This window comes from Chlorocebus sabaeus, chromosome 26, assembly GCF_047675955.1.
Source record: "Chlorocebus sabaeus isolate Y175 chromosome 26, mChlSab1.0.hap1, whole genome shotgun sequence".
In the NCBI taxonomy this organism is placed as follows: domain Eukaryota; kingdom Metazoa; phylum Chordata; class Mammalia; order Primates; family Cercopithecidae; genus Chlorocebus; species Chlorocebus sabaeus.
This window is the reverse complement of record NC_132929.1, coordinates 19,052,864-19,066,413: the sequence shown is the minus strand read 5'-3', so window position 1 is coordinate 19,066,413 and position 13,550 is coordinate 19,052,864. Positions and strand designations below refer to the sequence as shown.

General features: G+C 42.0%; 1 protein-coding gene across 1 annotated transcript; it reads right to left on the bottom strand.

The window, feature by feature from the left end:
* Window positions 1-231: 231 nt before the first annotated feature.
* On the bottom strand, window positions 232-13,360 carry CCNDBP1 (cyclin D1 binding protein 1). Its single transcript, XM_008016872.3, has 11 exons — window positions 13,150-13,360; window positions 12,890-12,949; window positions 12,530-12,609; window positions 9,374-9,455; window positions 8,523-8,619; window positions 8,276-8,349; window positions 7,616-7,692; window positions 6,685-6,965; window positions 5,258-5,318; window positions 2,971-3,017; window positions 232-2,705 (listed from the first exon to the last, which is right to left on the bottom strand). Exons 1-11 carry the CDS (start codon window positions 13,256-13,258, stop codon window positions 2,591-2,593), a joined length of 1,083 nt encoding a protein of 360 aa, XP_008015063.1. The 5' UTR covers window positions 13,259-13,360; the 3' UTR covers window positions 232-2,590.
* Between the last annotated feature and the right edge of the window lie 190 nt (window positions 13,361-13,550).

The window sequence follows — 13,550 nt, the reverse complement described above, 5'->3', positions numbered from 1 at the left end:
GGGGAAGGGACGTATAGAGCAAGAACTCACTCATTACCCCAAGGACGCAACCAATCCATCCATGAGGGATCCAAACACCTCCCATTAGGCCCCACCTGCAACACTGGGGATCAAATTTCAACATGAGGTTTGTGGGGTTGAATATCCAAACTACATCACTTTATCAGACAAATGAGTAGTCATTCGGGATAAGCAGAAGAGTGACCAAGAACAAAACCAGATTCCCAGAAATCAATAGACAAGATGTTTATTTCTGTTACCTCAGCTAAGGCAGCCATGAAGACCAGCTGTCTTACAATAGACACTACTGGGCTGAAATGACAAAAAGAAGCCTTTGAAAAGGTGCTCAGTTACCTTTAAAGAGTACATTCAGATTGTTCAGGTTCAGGTTTTTCGCAACCATTTTACTGCTCATTAATACATTCGTAACTTACGGGTAAGGGAAAGGATCTAACACTTAAATCATTCTTATATTTCTGATGAAGTGGGATATTATCCCAAAATGGAATTTTTAGGTAATCTGAAAATTACATTGATCAAGCTGGGCTCGGTGGCTCACACCTGTAATCCCAGCACTTTGGGAGGCTGACGTGGGCAGATCACCTGAGGTCAGGAGTTCGAGACCAGCCTGGCCAACATGGTGAAATCCCATCTCTACTAAAAACACAAAAATTAGCTGGGCATGGTGGTGTGCATCTGTAGTCCCAGCTACTTGGGAGGCTGAAGCCAGAGAATTGCTTGAGAACCTGGGAGGCGGAGGTTGCAGTGAGCTGAGATTGTGCCACTGCACTCCAGCTTAGGGGACAGAGTGAGACTCCATCTCAAAAAAAAAAAAAAAAAAAAAAATTTACATTGATCAGTGCTTTCCCTGATCATTATCCTTAAAGATCCAAACATGACTGAACAAAGTTATACAATATAGGATCTGAAAGAAAAATTCAGCTACAGATAGGTCTTTTATTTATTTATTTTTTTTTGAGACGGAGTCTCGCTCTGTCGCCCAGGCTGGAGTGCAATGGCACGATCTCAGCTCACTGCAAGCTCCGCCTCCTGAGTTTACGCCATTCTCCTGACTCATAAGTAGCTGGGACTACAGGCGGCCGCCACCTCGCCCGGCTAGTTTTTTGTGTTTTTTAGTAGAGACGGGGTTTCACCGTGTTAGCCAGGATGGTCTCGATCTTCTGACCTCGTGATCTGCCCGTCTTGGCCTCCCAAAGTGCTGGGATTACAGGCTTGAGCCACCGCGCCCGGCCCTTGGTCTTTATATTAGAGTTCTATATTCATTAAGTATCCCACAATTAAAGTCTGATGTTAATAACATGAATTTGGTCCAGCAGAGAAATATAAAAGTATATAAAACATAGGCTCTATATGAAAGGATAAAAGAACTAGTCTCCTGTTGTACAAAGTTATTTTGTTTATGTTATTTTGTTGCCTTGGCACTCTATCAGTTTGATTCTAGTTCCTTCCCTTTATGACACTTGTTAACAGTACAAAATGGCACTTCAAAACAGTCCATTAAAACTCATTTGGCTTAAAGAATTTCAACCCCAAGTATACATCAGTCACTCAAAGAATGACTGCTGTTGCTGATTATACCTAAAGAGGGCAGAAAGGCATATGTGATGAATTACACCTACAGAAGGAAGATGATGGGCATGAGAGGTGCCGGAGACCTGTAGGACATGCATAAGGCCCTATTCAGCTCACCAGAATATACATCATTACAGGTTTACACTGCTTTCCAATATGCAGTCTTCTAGACCGATGCAAAAGTACAATTAAGTGGTGATGGTTTTGCAAAAGGATGAACTGAAAAGGCCCTTAAAATTACACAAAATCTCTAATACACTAAAAAATTTTAATTTATAAAAATTTGGTATTTACATTTGGGGACACGCATAACAGAGGACAACACAAGTATGTATAAAGAAAATAAATCTGTTCAATAAGGTGGGCAAACGTAACAAATGAGCTCAATGCCAATATATTTGTGAGGTGGGGAGTAATCTGGGATAATACTCAGAAGGACTTGCTGATAATAATATGCAACATGGTGAAATACTAAGATGAATTTTGGAGTAATCTTTTATAAATAAAGTGTTTTGTTCTAAATATACTTCTGATCAGAATCAGATTTTTAAACCTACAAACCCAAATGAAAGCAATGTTCTAGTCTCAATCCACTGTATTTCTGGTAAAAAGACACTTTTGAAGGGCACTCGTTTAATCACTGGCAAGTTAGCATTTTATTGAGACCATCAACATCTTTACAATGAAAACAACACACTTTACTGTAAAAAGAGAATAAGGCAGCTTTCCTAGGAATCTCTGAGAAATGACTCAAGAATGAGAAATCATGCAATTATTTTTCATATATAGCACAGAAAAATATATTATATGCATATGGTTTATAAATAGGTGCCAACCTGGCCTAACCAACAATCTTTGGTAATAGTGTCTCTTGCTAAATATAGACAGGCACTCACTTTCAATCCAGCAAGCATTCTAGCTCCATTTTAAAAGCAGACATCAGAGCCTGACCATGATGGTGAGAGGGGGAGAAGAGAGTACAAATGAGCCTGAAAAGTCATAATTCAAGTTCACTCTGAGTGAGCTCCTTGATTCTATTCATGCAATGATCAATGGCATTAATAAGTAAAGGGATCCAACTATCTTCCGGCTGAGGGGTCACATGACTTGCTCTGAGAATAGAATAGGAAAGAAACAAGTTAAACTTGTTAGGGCATCAAGGGAAAACCTACCCTCAGGAGGGAGCACAGGGAAAACTAAAATGTTTTTAAAGGGAAGCTTCTTTGCAGAATCTCAGCTGCCCCACAACTGAAGTTGAAAGAAAATCCCACACCCACCCTTTCCCACTCCTTGAAATGGAGGCTAGGGAGTTGAGAATGTCTGGACAGGAGTTCTGTTTTACTCTCAAAAAGCTATCTGAGAAGCCTTCATACTTACTTTGTAATTTCAAGTGCCTTCTTTAAAACAGATACAAGTTTTGCAGACTAGAAAAGAAACACAGAAGTTATTCACCCCGAGCCCTACCATAAAAAGGTGAGCTCAAATATTTTAAAAGACCCAAGTAATAAAAAAATCATTTAGAAAAAGAATCTGAAGGAAGTATGCAAAACTTAAAAATGCTGATTAGGTTAGGGTGGCAGGAATATGGGTTCTTTTCATTTAGCAAGATCTTGTTAATACCATTGCTATAACATTTTAATAAATTTTTTTAGATCTAAAATATTTTCAATTTATTTATTTATTTATTTATTTATTTTGAGACGGAGTCTTGCTCTGTCACCCGGGCTGGAGTGCAGTGGCCGGATCTCAGCTCACTGCAAGCTCCGCCTCCCGGGTTTACGCCATTCTCCTGCCTCAGCCTCCCGAGTAGCGGGGACTACAGGCGCCCGCCACCTCGCCCGGCTAGTTTTTTGTGTTTTTTTAGTAGAGACGGGGTTTCACCGTGTTAGCCAGGATGGTCTCGATCTCCTGACCTCGTGATCCGCCCGTCTCGGCCTCCCAAAGTGCTGGGATTACAGGCTTGAGCCACCGCGCCCGGCAATATTTTCAATTTAAAAAAGGACAGAAAAAGGAAAATGTAACCTGAATTGGTCCCAAATGCTAATAGCTCAAAATATAAAGCAGAAATGACAAAGGCTCCTTTTTTAAAACAAAACAAAACAAAACAAAAAAAAAAACGCATAATTTTAAGAACACCAATATAAGGATAACACGGAGACGTTTAACATAAAATATAAATACATATAAGATGCATATGCAGTACACATTTTAAAATTGCTAGAGCAGACACTATGTTTGGGATAGCTGACTAGGCATATTGCTAAAAACGTTTGTTTCTTGGGAAGTCAATTTTTTAAAAGTTAATGCCAAAAAAAGTTAATGCCCAAAAGGATCCTATTCTACTTCAAGGTGTTTGTACATCATGAAAACACTTCTGATGAATCTAATTTCCATTATTCAATTTATCAGTTATTACTATAATTGATACATTTGATTGTAAAATATAAGCTAATTTGGCAGTTTTACTGCTCTTTCCAATACCATTAGAGAGAACAGAAGTCTCTCTAGCAAAGGGCACAGCACAGAACTTCAAAGAATACAATAAAATCAGATTTTTATAAGAAACTTGACTCTCTATGGTTAAATCACACGTTTGTATTAGAACAGAGTATGTTTCTGGAACACTTATTTCTGCCTCGACTACAAATCAGAAACTTGTGACCTCAGCCAGCTACTTCATGAACAGCTAGAGTTCAATCTAATTGCTGCCTAGTCTAGAAATTAGAAACTTGTGACTTCAGGTTGAGAAGTTCCTAAATTACTCTGTAATTAAGACTTTCTTTTCAAAGAAGCATTTTCTTTTTTTTTTTTTTGAGACAGAGTCTTGCTCTGTTGCCCAGGCTGGAGTGCAGTAGCGCAATCTCAACTCACTGCAACTTCCACTTTCCGGGTTTAAGTGATTCTCTTGCCTCAGCCTCCCAAGTTAGCTGGGATTATAGGCGCACGATGCCCAGCTAATTTTTGTATTCTTTTTTTTTTTTTTGAGATGGAGTCTTGCTCTGTCGCCCAGGCTGGAGTGCAGTGGCGCCATCTTGGCTCACTGCAAGCTCCACCTCACAGGTTCACGTCATTCTCCTGCCTCAGCCTCCCGAGCAGCTGGGACTACAGGCACGCGCCACCATGCCTGGCTGATTTTTTGTATTTTTAGTAGAGACGGGGTTTCACCGTGTTAGCCAGGATGGTCTCGATATCCTGACCTCATGATCCGCCCACCTCGGCCTCCCAAAGTGCTGGGATTATAGCCGTGAGCCACCACGCCTGGCCTTGTATTCTTAGTAGAGACACGGTTTCACCATGTTGGCCAGGCTGGTCTCAACTCCTGACCTCAGGTGATCTGCCAGTCTCAGCCTCCCAGAGTGCCGGGATTACAGGTGTGAGCTACCACACCCAGACTTAAAGCGGCATTTTCTAAGGTCTTTGGGCTTTTCTAAATGATTACCCAGGTGATTATGGAAGAGAGAACTATCAAAGCTCATGGCTATTATAATTCAACTTCAGCAAACATTTATCAACCCCAAACACATGCAAGAACTGTGACATTACTGTTGTACTTGCATCCAAATGTGACAAATCAATATGTACCCTATAGCTTAGAGGAAATACTAGTGATTAGTGAAGTTCCGCCCATTACGTCTGTAGCTATTCCCTCAAAGCCAGTACTTACATTGATTCGCACGGTCAGGTGACACATAGGTGGATATATGCTCAGAGCCAAATCATCCACACTAAGAGCAGAAAACAAAAGTAATCATTAACAAAAAAAGAAACGCAGCCAGGTTGTTTCTAATACACAACTATGAATGTCAACAGTAAGAAACTGTCCCAGAAATGCCTGTCAGTTTTTAAAATTGGGCAACTGGGCAACCAATACAGAATAAGTTCAACCAGTCTTTATTGAAACACGCATACCCCATTTCACTAGGAAGTTAGGGGGAAAAATTCCCTTGGTTCATAGTAGGGTGCATGATCAATTCAGTCAAAAATGTGAGGATATGAAAACATCAGTTTAATAACTAATATAGGCAGGCAGGTCATCAATGGAAGCTAAAATTAGAGTAAAATATAACTTTACTAAAGTGAGCACCACTTTAAGTGATCAAATTTAGTACCACCAATAATGAGGCAAACCAACACCATGTGCCTCCCTAATATGATAAAGTGAGATGTATAAAACACTCAATTATACGATATTCTTGCAAAAATGAGAACTAACCATCACATGAATCCAGGTTGTTGGATATTTTATGAGACAACTGACCTGGTTTCTTTTTAAAATGTTGATTTTTTAAAAAAAGATTACAAAGGACAGGAACTGTTCTAGATTTCAAGAGACTAAAGAGATGACAATTAAATGCAATGTGGGACCTTGACAGAACCCTGAATTTATATGACATTTTAGATAGAGACAACTGGAGAAATCTGAATATTAGATAATATTATTATATTCAATGTCAAATTTCTTGGATGTGATAATCCACATCTTGGATGTGGAGTAGGAATAAGAGCATTTCAGGAGATACATACTGAAGTATTTAGGGGTGAAATGTCATTGCTGCCTGCAATTTACTCTCAAAACATTCTGGAATAAATATGAAACATCTCTCTTGAGAAATAAACCAATATAGGAAAAAAATGTGAACAATAGGCGAATCTAATAGAAGGATGTAGGAGTGTTCACCAAAGGTACTTTTTTAACTTTCCTATAGGTTTGAAAAATTTCAAAATATAAAAAAACTGGAGGCCGAGACGGGCGGATCACGAGGTCAGGAGATCGAGACCATCCTGGCTAACACATTGAAACCCCGTCTCTACTAAAAATACAAAAAACTAGCCGGGCGAGGTGGCAGGCGCCTGTAGTCCCAGCTACTCCAGAGGCTGAGGCAGGAGAATGGCGTGAACCCGGGAGGTGGAGCTTGCAGTGAGCCAAGATAGCGCCACTGCACTCCAGCCTGGGCGACAGAGCGAGACTCCGTCTCAAAAAAAAAAAAAAAAAAAAAAAACTGGGAAAACCTCGTTTTCCCGGTTTTTTCCCAGTACAAATTGAGATCAGAAAGCTGCTGCTCAGATGTTTCAAGTGGAGATCATGCTTACCTAGGGCTGATTTCATCAGAAATATCCACAATGTCGTCCAGCTGTGCCACCTGATCCTTCTTCCCATTCTCTGCCACTAAGATCCGAATTTTCTTCAGGCAGGCTTTGGATGCTCTCACCAGTGCAAGGCAGGGGATTATGAGCTCTTGATCATCCTCTGACCAATACAAGTCCTGATTGCTTGGAAACCCCAACACATCATCCTCATCATTGTGGTTGTCAGAGTTGTTCTCGTCAGTATCATTCAAGAGGCCAGAGTAAGGGTCGCATTCTTCCACAGCCTAAGACATACCATCATGTATGTGAATGCGAAAAAAAAAAAAAAAAAAAGGCGTATTACACTTTTACCACCATGCCTTAGTTGTCCAAAAACCTTAGCCAGGCCGGGCGCGGTGGCTCACGCCTGTAATCCCAGCACTTTGGGAGGTCGAGGTGGGCGGATCACGAGGTCAGGAGATTGAGACTATCCTGGCTAACACGGTGAAACCCCGTCTCTACTAAAAAAATACAAAAATTATCTAGGCGTGGTGGCGGGCACCTGTAGTCCCAGCTGCTCAGGAGCCTGAGGCAGGAGAATGGCATGAACCCAGGAAGCGGAGCTTGCAGTGAGCTGAGATCGCACCACGGCATTCCAGCCTGGGCGACAGAGCAAGACTCCATCTCAAAAAAAAAAAAAAAAACCTTAGCCAGCCACTTCACTAACGGCTACAGAGTAGAATCATTTCATAAACCCTGTTTCTCGCTCTCCTTGTCCAGTGAGGGAACGGAGAGGAGTGGTAGTAAATCACACACTAACAAGGAGTGGGAGATGGAAGACAGAGGACAGTAGTGAGAAGGGGACCTATCTGGCAATGCTTAGGAAATCTCTCTTTATAATTAATTCTCATCTACTAGTCAAGGAGTTGCCTTCCAGTGATGGAGGTCCCCTCACCCGCTCCATTTCTTCATGTGCATCCTTCACAAAATCCACATTCTTGGTCAGCATCAAAAGAGCTGCAGCTTTATTATCTATGAGTGAAAAATCAGAAGCACTAGAATTAGAGGAAAACCCCAAGAATTTTCTTAAGGCAGCAAGGAACAACCACATTGTTCCTATTAAAGGGAGTGCCAAGTACAGTTGACAAGGGTGGTGGTTTAATAAAAAATTCTTCTCACTACATCCCCTGGTATCTAGACAGGGGTTTAAAAAGCTTGTATTTTATTTACCACAAGAAGAAATAAAATGGTCACATGATGTTTATCATCATGGTCCTCTTGGACAACCACTGTTTTGGCTTAGCTGTTTCTACTTCATAACTGCTTCTGTGTGCTCCATAATACTACTCTCGGAGTAGGACTAGGAAAACAAACCATATTTGTCCAACAAGAGACAGAGCCACAGCAAAGCGGAGTGGAATTTAGAAGTATGAGAACTAGAAAAAGACAAAAAGTATTAATACCTACCTATTAATTTTGATAATAAAATATATATATTTCACCAGACTGTTTATATAAATTCAAATACATACATGTTACAAAGCTGGAAGCTAAACATGAGAGGTCTCTCTGCTTTGGGCAGCAGACACGGCCCACTTCCCACACTTTTACTCACCTCTTGGTATCTGAGGCATCTGCTGGCACGCAACCCAGACACTGTTGTAGGAAATAAGGTCATTGTTCTCAGGGCTGGGGAAAGAAATCAATAAGGATAAATTAATAACCTAGGTTCCTGTCTCCTAAAAAGCTCCTTCCTGCTAGTCATTACTCTCAGCTGTCAGTAACTTTGCTGTTAAAATGAGTTTTTCCCCTCTTAGGCAAGGAACCCCAATAACTGATAACCTAAACTGTGGCATCACTACCTCTGAGTTGGAGTGATGGAAAGTACTTCCATGAGCTGAGCCATGCCATCCACGATGTCCAGGGTGGCGCCCCGTACCAGCTTTCTCAGGGTGATCCCTGTGGCCAAACCCAAAGAATAAGCAGCCTGGTGTTCTTTTCAGAAGCACCATCTGCTTTCCTGAGTCTAAGCATTACAGAACTATAAGGTAATGTACACCCACATGCTTTAACCTACATGCTAACACAAAACTCAGGTCTTACTTATATCCCCATGGCATTTTCTTGCCCCTCCTGCCATTCCTTAGTGTTTTCTTTAAAAGAGATCTGGAACAAAATCTTTCTGTGACACCATGTATTCATTCGTTAAAGACCGTGATCTCTTAACTGTAGATGAAACACTTGAAGTTTAAGCCACTTGAGTAACCCTGAAGATCCATGACATGTATTCAGTTATAATTTTGGCATGATTATAATCAATGCATGATTCTACAGGCAGGGCTGGAGGCCATTTAACCTATGAAGATGTTCAGAAATAGGGTGAGATATAATATGGGTGGAGGAAACTAAGGATGGCCTGAGCCTGCATATGGGGCTGAGAGCCAGCCAGCATCTGTGGTGTTAAAACGGGGTGAAGAGGGAGAAGCCTGTGAAAATTAAAAGCCTTACAAGTCAGGCAAGGCAGGGGAGATGGGAAGTCATAGGAACAAAGCATCTGTATCTTAGAATAATGGCTTGATTATTTAAGTCACTTACATTACAAAATTATCCTTGACTGTATTTTATGGGAGAAAGTTATATGTTCAAGTCGGGTAAAAGTAAAAGTCACAGGACATAATCCACAATATTAGCAAAGATCTACTATGTGGCTTACCCTGATCCTTTGGAAGCAAATAGTACACTGCAATAAATGCTTTGATGGCAGCATGGACTTGTTCACAGAACTTCTGGGTTTCCTATGAAAAAGGAAACAGATTAGATCAAAGTGGTCAACCCTTCTACTGTGGAATACAGCAGATATTTCTTTTCTTTTTCTTTCTTTCGAGGCAGAGTCTTGCTCTGTCACCCAGGCTGGAGTACAATGGCACAGTCTCAACTCACTGCAACCTCCACCTCCCAGGTTCAAGCAATTCTTCTGCCTCAGTCTCCCAAGTAGCTGGGATTACAGGCGCCCACCACCACACCCTGTTAATTTTTTGTATTTTTAGTAGAGATGGGGTTTTGCCATGTTGGCCACATTGGTCTTGAACTCCTGACCTCAGGTGATCCACCTCCCTCGGCCTCCCAAAGTGCTGAGATTATAGGTGTAAGCCACTGCGTCCGGCCTAAGGCAGATATTTCTACAGCATCATCAAACATTTTCTGAAGTCCTAGTATGAAGGTAGGCCTTCTGCTATACTCATCACATACCAGAGAGGAGTTAGCTATATAGTAGACTTTGGGCTGACAACTCAATAAACCATTAAGAAACAGCAGGAAAAAACTTATTCCTGATACACTGTATCCCAAGATATTCATGATATCTTAGACCAGGAGTTGGCAAACTGTGGTCCTCAGGCCAACTCAGGACCCACTGCCTGTTTTTGTAAATAAAGTGTATTGGGACACAGTCATACTCATTGGTTTAAATATCTGTAGTTGTGTTTGCTCTATAAGGGCAGAGTTGGGCAGTTGGCTACAAAATCTAAAATGTTTACTAACTGGCCCTTTACAGAAAAGAGAGGGAGAGAGACAGACAGACAGACAGACCGACTGATAGACCATGGTTATTAGATCACTAACCAGGTCTCTCTCTCTTAACAGAATCACAATATGTAACTAAAGGTAACTAGCATGGACTCAACAATGCTTGATGTTAACTATTTTCCTTCTAGGTGGTCACTGGCTTTCTCATCTTCCTTGTCCTCAATTGACTTAAATTCTAAGTCAATACTATACAAATGTGGTCCAGGTTGGAGCCAGTCTACAAACTGTGACCAGTCAGGGATGAGATAAGGACAGTGACTGAGAGTGTTTAGAAAATTTATGGTAATTTGACATTTATTCAACATCCAAGCACATAATTTTATTAAAGTATCATTCCATGCAGATTGGAATTTTAAAAAAACAAAAAAAAACCCACCTATCTTTTAGTAGGACTAAAGTGGTGAGATCTCAAGAAGGCAATGATGATTCATGTGTATGTATGTGTATATATACACACATATATGTATTTATTTGAATATATGTATATACTTGAATATTTGTATATATTTCAAATAAATCCAAATTCTAATTTTTCATCTATGAGTGAAACTACTGTCCTGAGCATGTATAGAAAATCAGTTCTATGCTGCCTCCTTGTGGTATCTTACTTGCAGTGAGTTTTAGCAGCAAGTCCTAAGTGTATTTGAAAGAAAGGGGTTAGCAGATAAGAAAAATAAGATAATATTAACTACTCTTTTTGAAATAGTCTATTTTCCATGAATCTTTTAAAGTGCCATCATACAATTCATCTCTTGTTTCCTCATCACAAATCTCAAAGATAGGCCAGGCACGGTGGCTCACGCCTGTAATCCCTACACTGTGGGAGGTCAAGGTAGGCAGATCACTTGAGGTCAGGAGTTCGAGACTAGCCTGCCCAACATGGTGAAACCCCGTCTCAACTAAAAACACAAAAATTAGCCAGGCATGGTGGCGGGTGCCTGTAATTCCAGCTACTCGAGAGGCTGAGGCAGAAGAACTGCTCGAACCGCGTAGGCAGAGGATGCAGTGAGCCGAGACTATGCCACTGCACTTCAGCCTGAGTGACAGAGTGAGACTCTGTCTCAAAAAAAAAAAAAAAAAAATCTCAAAGGTATGTGAGGAGGAGAGAGTTTATCACTGTAGGTACATGCAGCAGAAGATACCTATATTCTTTCCAAACACCTATATATGTAGACTGAGAAATTAAAACTATTGACTATGAAAATCAAGTAAGGCAATGAATATGCCATTTTAAAAGAATCTTACTCCCATATTAAGGATACACAGCTCTAGAAAAACTAAGCATAGAGCATACGTGGTCACAGCCAACATGTTTACTTTCATTAGTTTAATAATAAAGGAATATTTAAAAAGCATAAATTCTTTGTTCTAACAATTCCACTTCTGGGAATTTTTTCTACTGATATACATACATACACAGAATTAGGTAATTCATCACAACACTGTTTGCAGTAATTCTAAGTTGGAAACAGCTTAAATGTCCACATAGAGTATGGTTAAATTATGTTTATATCTAGTCTATTGAATACCATGCAGTCATTACAAAGAACGGAACAACTTTATAGTAACTGCTAAGAGTTGATTTCTAAGCTCTATTGTTAATTTATTTAAAGGAAGGTCCAGAACAGTGTTTATGGTATCTTACCATTTGTGTAAAAAGAAGCTGACACATACAAGATAAATGTTTATGAATGTATATATGCACAGAATATATGTGGAATAATGCAAAAGGAACTGGGGGAGACAAAAACGAGAAAGTGGATGGAACGATAAACTTAACACACTTAACTTTGATATCTTTTGAATTTTATACTATCTGCATAGGTTACTGATTAAATATAAAAAATAATATAAAAAGGGTATTATGTAGTATAACAGAATAGGTGTACCTTAGACATCAGATAGACCTTGATTTAAATTCTAGCTCCCCTGCTTTTTTTTAAATCTTAACCTGAGCTTCTGAGCCTGCTTGCTCATCTGTCAGATGGCCATCAAGTATGTGAAAACACCCAGCAAATAAAAAGTGCTTAAAAAATTATCAGAAAAGAAACAACCAGGGTGAACTTCAGATTGAACCAATATTTATAAGACCTGCCTACTCCGCGCCAGGAAATGTACTTGGCAATTCGGTCTTCACAACAATCCCGTGAAGTAAAAAACGGTAACCTCATTGGACAGATGAGAAAATAAATCTCCTGGCATGCGTGTAAAAGGTGGAAAGAAAATTAGAGGATTCCTAAGGTGTAACTTGGCAGCCCAACGATTCCAGGAAAGTGAAGCCCACCTGTGGAGACGGCAGTGGAAGCTGAGAGAAGACTGTGGTCAGAGTCGTGGCTTCCCTTGACACTGTCACAGCTGCCTCATCTGGGGGGTGGCCGAAGAGAAGGCAGGTGCCAATACATTAGCGCTGCACAGACTTGGAAGATACGCGTTCCCTTACCGACCCAGACTTCTCAAAAACACCTCCCGAATGTCGATGTTAGAATTCTGGTTCACCCTCTCAGGTGCTGAGGTGGGTAAGGTATCTCACAGAAAGGATGCAGCGGGGAAGGGCAGTCCCCTCCCTGGGGGAGAGCGAGAGGGAAAGGGGTCGGGACGCTGGGGGAACTGAGGCAAGGGGAGCCGGGACAGGAGGCGCACTCACTGAGTCTTCTCCAGAACATCTCTCGATTAAACTCCTCGGTGGTCTCCTGGGCTTCGCCGACTTGTGGGTGTGGCGTGTGGGGGCCGAATGGTGGCGAGTGGAAAAGCTGAGGTAAGCGGACCTACCTCCCTCGCCCGAGCCCGGCTCCCCGCCGCCGCCCCAGCCCGCCCTCTCCGCGACCCCGAGCCCGCCCTCTCCCCGATCCCGGCCTCTCCCCGAGCCCGCCCCTGCAGTCGCGCGTTCCAACTCCGTCAGCTCACCCCGCACTCGAGGTAGGAGCAACCGCAGGTCCTCCGCCAAGTGCCGGAGCTGCTGCAAAGGTGGAGCCAGGGTAGGGGCTGCGGCTGCAGGTGCAGTTGCGCTCGCCATCTCAATCGCTTGCCGAAGGCCGCAAACACAGGCCTCCGCCGCCACTGCCGGAGCCGCACTGCGACAGCCTCTCCACTTCCGGGCCACAGCGTCAATGGCTCGTTTCCGGCAACAAGCCGTCCAGCCCCGCCCCAGAGGCCCGGCCCCGCCCCCAGAGGTCCAGCACCACCCATCCCATTATGAGAGACCAGGCCTGGCCCCGCCTCCTCCCGCCCCGCCCTGTCCCCAGAGGTCCAGCACCAACCATCCCAGAGGCCAGGACAGACCACGCCTTCTCTCGCCCCTTAAGCGA

Coding starts and splice junctions, on each gene's coding strand:
- CCNDBP1 (XM_008016872.3), bottom strand. CDS start 13,258: ATGGCGAGCGCAACTGCACCTGCAGCCGCAGCCCCTACCCTGGCTCCA. Junction 12,950..13,149: donor GCTCCTACCTCGAGTGCGGG/GTGAGCTGACGG, acceptor CACACCCACAAG/TCGGCGAAGCCCAGGAGACC. Junction 6,966..7,615: donor CACATGAAGAAATGGAGCGG/GTGAGGGGACCT, acceptor GGTATGTCTTAG/GCTGTGGAAGAATGCGACCC.